Below are 6,123 nucleotides of genomic sequence, written 5' to 3'. Positions count from 1 at the left end.
CAAACATAAATACATCTATAAATTTAGAAATTTCCAAATTGAAGGTGACAGAAGTAAAAGGAGGTAACCCTCTGATGCTGCATTCTATCAGTACCATTTGGATGAAAGTGAAAAGATCTTTGGAAGAACGAGGGTTTAGATTTAATTGCTGTATTAGTTTTGTGTCTTAAAGCCAACTAATATCTAAGTCTTTATTTATAAGATGGGGATATTATTATTTGGCTTAAAATGTTGAATGATTGTATAATGCAAGTACAATTCCTAGAGAAGAGTAAGTGTTCAGTAAGTAGTCATTGTTATTATTAGCAATTATCATTATTTTATATCTAAGAATCAGTCATAGTTCAAAGTCAACTGTGAATTTTTTTTTTCTTTTTTTTTTTTGGGGAGATGACCTGACTTTTAATGGCACAGCCCTCACCCCAGCAAAGCAACAATACAGACAGTAAGCTATGCAAAGCTGTTGAGAAGTGCAATGGCAAAAACAACCCCAGATCACCCTTGTTCCCTCCCGTCCCCGAAGCTGATGATGTGGCTCCATGTGTGGGAACTTCAGGCCAGCCCAGCCCCATTCCCAAACTCTAATAGTGCACAGCAAAACCTCACCCAAGTCTCGCTTTCAGAGTTGGTGGATGTGGAAGCAGCAGGCAGAATAGGGTAGCAGTCCAATTCTTCAACACAGAAACTACTGGACTTAAACTCCTGCTTTGAAAGGAAGTGAAGACTTGTATCCTTTAATAGTTTGTGACTGGATAGACAGGTCCAGGGGGATTTGGTCCTCATTTCCTCCCTATCTTGGGTCCCCCTAAGACCTAACATCAAGGTCTTTGGGGTCATGATTCCTGGGCCTGGCAAGGGCCCCTTGGCAAGTCTCACCTTCAGCCATGGAAGGGAAAAGGGTCATGAGCAGCAAATAGTGAGGGCAGCAGTAGCAGCAGCAACAGCAACAGCAGCAGCACAAAGGGGAAGCAGCAGAAGCTCAAGTGTTCACAGAGGGGACAAGAAACTGTGCAAGGAAACTTTATTTTGAAAAGATTTTTGCAATAAACATAGCAAGTAGGCTCCAGGCAGCTGTTCTATTCTTCTCCTTCGTCCTCGTCCTCACAGGAGTCGATGCCTACCTCCTCATAATCCTTCTCCAGAGCAGCCATATCCTCTCCGGCCTCAGAGAACTCACCCTCTTCCATGCCCTCACCCACATACCAATGCACAAACGCCCTCTTGGCATACATCAGGTCGAACTTGTGGTCCAGGCAGGCCCAGGCCTCGGCAATGGTGGTCGTGTTGCTCAGCATGCACATGGCATGCTGCACCTTGGCCAGGTCACCCCCAGGCACCACGGTGGGAGGCTGGTAGTTGATGCCAACCTTGAAGCCCGTGGGGCACCAGTCCACAAACTGGATGCTGCGCTTGGTCTTGATGGCAGCAATGGCGGCATTGACATCCTTGCGCACTGTGTCTCCACGGTACAGCAGGCAGCAGGCCATGTGCTTGCCGTGCCGGGGGTCACACTTCACCATCTGGTTGGCGGACTCGAAGCAGGCATTGGTGATCTCTGCCACCGACAGCTGCTCGTGATAGGCCTTCTCTGCAGAGATGACTGGAGCATAGGTGGCCAGGGGGAAGTGGATGTGTGGGTAGGGCACCAGGTTGGTCTGGAACTCCGTCAGGTCCACGTTGAGGGCCCCGTCAAAGCACAGGGAAGCAGTGATGGAGGACACGATTTGGCTGATGAGGTGGTTGAGGTTGGTATAGGTTGGGCGCTGGATGTCCAGGTTGCAGTGGCAGATGTCATAGATGGCTTTGTTGTCCAACATGAAGGCACAATCTGAGTGCTCCAGGGTGGTGTGGGTGGTCAGGATGGAGTTGTAGGGCTCCACCACGGCTGTGGACACCTGAGGGGCTAGGTAGATGGAGAACTCCAGCTTGGATTTCTTGCCATAGTCCACAGAGAGCCGTTCCATCAGGAGGGAGGTGAAGCCAGAGTTGGTGCCCCCTCCAAAACTGTGGAATACCAGGAAGCCTTAAAGTCCTGTGCACTGGTCAGACTGGAAGGCAAGAAAGAGAGCAGTGTAGGTAGGAGAAGGACCCAAGATTATTCATGCACATGGATTATTTATAGCAGGAACTTCCTCAACGTCCTACTAAGAAGAACAGTTGTATACATTAAGGTCCATCTGCTCTTTGGAATGTCATCTAGCCATGAACAAGGATGTATATGAAGGTTATTTAAGATCATGGGAAACTGCTCATGGTAATGTTTACTGGGAAAAACCTGAGTAAGAAACTATATTTTAAACTGTACGTCTGTAATTTTGTAAAAGAAAAAATAAATATATACACAAATTACTGATGGAAAATAAAACAACAATATCTTTAAAGACTATGGATGATTTGTATCTAATACAATTTTCTGCATTTCCAATGCTTGAAAAAATGAGTGTGGAGTGTTTTTGAAATAAAAATCTACACAATTATGGAAGGAAAAATAAAGATGCTCTGAAAATTTTGCTTTTGTAATCTGAATTTTTTTAAAGTGTCAGGCTTGGGCTGTGAAATGTCTTGTCATCTGCAAAGATTTGAAAAGGGAGGAAAAACTTAAGGCATAATACTGAAGGCTGGACTTATAAGTGATTCGATATATCATTAGATTCTCTGAGAATTCTAAAGGGAACCCCCTGTATTAGGTGGCTTTCCATCCCTGTAATGAAGTACCCGAGATAATTATTATAAACTAATAAAGAGAAAAGTTTCCTATTTTGGTTCCTGTTTCTGAAGGTTATGGTCGATGATTGAAGGGAGTGACAAAAAGAAGGGAAGAGACGAGGGTCTTACATTCCCCTTCAAGGACACCCTCCAATGACCCGAAGACCTTCAACTAGACCCTAGCTCTTATAGGTTCCATCACCTCTCAATAGTGCCACATCAGGGAGCAAGATTTCTACATGAGAACCTTTGGGGGACACTTATCTAAATCACAGCTCTAATTATTAACTCCTTTATAATTTTTACATGCTTTCAAAATTTTTACAATAAGTATGTATTATTTTCAAATACAACCAAAAGCTAATTGGTATCCAATAAAGAAACAAACTAGTAATTATTCATGGTAACAGAAGAATATTTGTGTTTAAGATCATTTAAAACTGTTGCTATCTCCTTGTATTTTAAATCTGTATCTTCATGTCCTTAGCATCAACAATAGCATCACTGATTCATGAGAGTAAATGGATGCATAGTGGGGCCCAGGGATGAAGTTCAGTGGTAGATCAAATGCCTAGCATGCTTGAGATCCTGGGTTCAATCCCCAGCACCAGAAGAAAAAAAAATAGTGGATAAGTAGCAGATCCTCCTGATAATTCCACTTTAAGTCATTGAATTAATTTTGAATGAGTGGATAGATGAATAGGTATTTGCTTACCAAGTGAAGGAAAAACAATAAAAAGATGATGTATTAGCATTTCATTGCTTTTTTTTTTTTAAATGGGAGACCATTCTCTATGAATTTCTCACACTTATTCACATTAGGAATTAATAGCCAATTTACTGAGAATTATTTATATTCCAGAAGAGTAGGGGTAGAATCTCTCTCTGGAGATTATGCAGGAGAGTAAAGATAAAGGCCTCTCTCCTCTTCTCTAGGAAGATTTGTTTACATTTCAGAGTAATGAAGATAATGTCTCTCTGGAGGGAGGATGGGCAGATTTCCCAGGAGACCATTTATAACATGGGGACACCTAAGCTCAGGGTTCCAGCTATGTCACCTCCACTCTGTGCAAGATATTCATTTGTACCCACTGCTGATTCACTGCTGTGGGACCTGTGGGGTGAGGAAAACTGATAGAAACATGAAACTCATACTTCTGCTCTGCTGCAGTAATCCTGCGAGTAATCCACCAGGACCCAGCTTCTTGCTGGTGAAATCTATGGAAGTGTATATGGAAGGCAGTGTATCAGTTGCCACCATGCTTCTGCACAGTGACTACAGGATCATTTGACATAGCTATTATGGTTTTGCTTGTCACTCATGATCCAAGTGTGAAGAGTAGCTTATGGGACAAAGCCTGTTATGGTTTGGATGTGAGATGTTCCCAAAAGCTCACATGTGAAACAATGCAGGAAAATTCAGAGGAGAAATGATTGGGTTGTAAGAGTCTTAACCCAATCAGTGAATTAATCCCTGATGGGATTAATTGAAGTGGTAGGGTGTGCCTGGAGGAGATTGGAATTGGGGGTTGGTTATGGGACAAATATTTGGTATCTGGAGAGCGGAGTCTCTCTCTCTGCTTCCTTGTGAGCTGCTTCCCTTCGCCACACTCTTCATCCATGATGTCCTGCCTCACCTTAAGCCCCAAAGAATGGAATCAGCTGTCCATGACTGAGACCTCTGAAACTGTAAGCCTCCAAATAAACTTTTCTTCCCCTACAATTGTTCTGGTTGGGTCCTTTAGGCACAGCAGCGGAAAAAGTGGACTAAAACATAGCCTAAATGTGGGCTTCATATTTAGACAAAATTCCATTGTGCAGTGTTGTGTAAATTACTTAAACTCCCTTAGTCTCAGTTTCCATATCTTTAAGATAACATTCTTAAAGGGCTGTGGTAAAGATTAAATATAAAGAGCCCAGCATAATGGTAGGCACAGAGTAGTATTTTACACAACAAAAGTAATTCATCCATTTCCCCATATGCCCAGAAATCATGTTACAATTTGTTCAGCCAATGTACTTTTTTTGATAACTTATATAGTTTTTCATTTAAAATAAAGACTCCTTTAAAAATAAAATTTCATTAAAAATTCTTAGTAAATGTAATTATAGATGCCTTGTCATAGCACTTTTAAAAATTCTTGCATAAAAGAGTTCTAATATGGAAAATCATACAGAAACATACAAACTTGCTTATTGCACAAATGGGAATCTTATTTAGCTTAATTCCCCAGGGGAACAAGGAAGGGAAACATTTATTAAGCAACAATTTGCCAGCTACTTTACATGCATTATCTTGTTTCATACTGTAAGCAATTTTCTTTTTTCTTTTGCAAATGAGGAAACAGAGGCTTAGAGACAATAAATAACTTGTTCAAGATCACACAGGGTGGAAGCAAAGCTTGACCCCCGAGTCTTTCTGACTTCCTGACACAAACTCTCTCCCTTACAGATTCTAGGAATCCAACTGAAGAAAGTGTCTACTCTAAGCCTCTACCTGCTTTCTTACCTTCTGTTGGGTTTCTAGCTGCAATCAGTCCTTCATGACTTATCGCAGAGGCCCCGAGTCCTCAGCATGGCAAGATTTCCTGGCATAACTAAAGCTGGCACATTGAGTCCCCTGGTGTGTGGGATTTTGCCTCCTCTCAAGTACTGAATTGTATAATTTAATATGTAAATGGGATTTTAATATTTACTTGTATGCTTGTTTTTGCTCAAGGGAGAGAGAGGATTTAGCAAAAGAGCTGGGCGTGACAGTGATCATGAGGAGGCTACGTGTCATCTTAGTGGACATTTGTCTTTTTTTTTTTTTTTTCAGTTTTTTTGGACCATTTTACTTCTGAATCCTCTTTGTATGTTTGGAACTCCCACAGTGTGAGCTGATAAGCCCAGACAATTGCTCTCCTAACTGTCTTGCAACCTAGGTGTAGCACATGATTGCAGTCTGAGCAATCTCCACAGGACTCTGAATCAGGAACTAGTGGGCAGGAGGAGGTAAGGGCCAGAAGCTTGAACGAATAGAAAGAGCAGTGCCCCTGCAGACACGGTCAGTGTCTGGGAACGCCAACATGTCTTTAGAGTCAAGAAACTGCGCAACCCAAGGTTGGACAGGGACTACCCTTCCACTCTGTTTCCAGGTCCGAGTTGGGAAGGGTCTCTGGGATCTTGAGGACTCTAGGTGAGGCAGGGAAATAGGCCTGGGGGGTGTCACTGAATGTTCCTGGAGGGCATTGGCAACAGAAGCACCAGGAACCTTTGTAAGAAAACTGAAGCAGAGAACATGGACGACATATTTCTGACCACATATGAGATACTCTCCCCGAGTGAATGGGTGTCCAGACAGAATGGGTTTGGGAGGATCTGGAAGGGCTTGCTTTTGTGTAAGCAGGTGGGAGAAGGGTACTTTTAGGAGAGATG

At 42.6% G+C, this 6,123-nt stretch overlaps 1 protein-coding gene across 1 annotated transcript; it reads right to left on the bottom strand.

Moving 5' to 3' along the window:
• Nucleotides 1-1,014: 1,014 nt before the first annotated feature.
• On the bottom strand, nucleotides 1,015-2,066 carry LOC306641098 (tubulin alpha-4A chain-like). The gene has a single exon (XM_079105962.1). It carries the CDS (start codon nucleotides 1,962-1,964, stop codon nucleotides 1,077-1,079), a length of 888 nt encoding a protein of 295 aa, XP_078962088.1. The 5' UTR covers nucleotides 1,965-2,066; the 3' UTR covers nucleotides 1,015-1,076.
• Between the last annotated feature and the right edge of the window lie 4,057 nt (nucleotides 2,067-6,123).

Source organism: Sciurus vulgaris (assembly GCF_902686455.1).
Source record: "Sciurus vulgaris genome assembly, chromosome: 12".
Lineage (NCBI taxonomy): Eukaryota > Metazoa > Chordata > Mammalia > Rodentia > Sciuridae > Sciurus > Sciurus vulgaris.
Note: the sequence above shows the minus strand (reverse complement) of the source record. Positions and strands in the feature narration are given on the sequence as shown.

Coding starts and splice junctions, on each gene's coding strand:
- LOC306641098 (XM_079105962.1), bottom strand. CDS start 1,964: ATGGAACGGCTCTCTGTGGACTATGGCAAGAAATCCAAGCTGGAGTTC.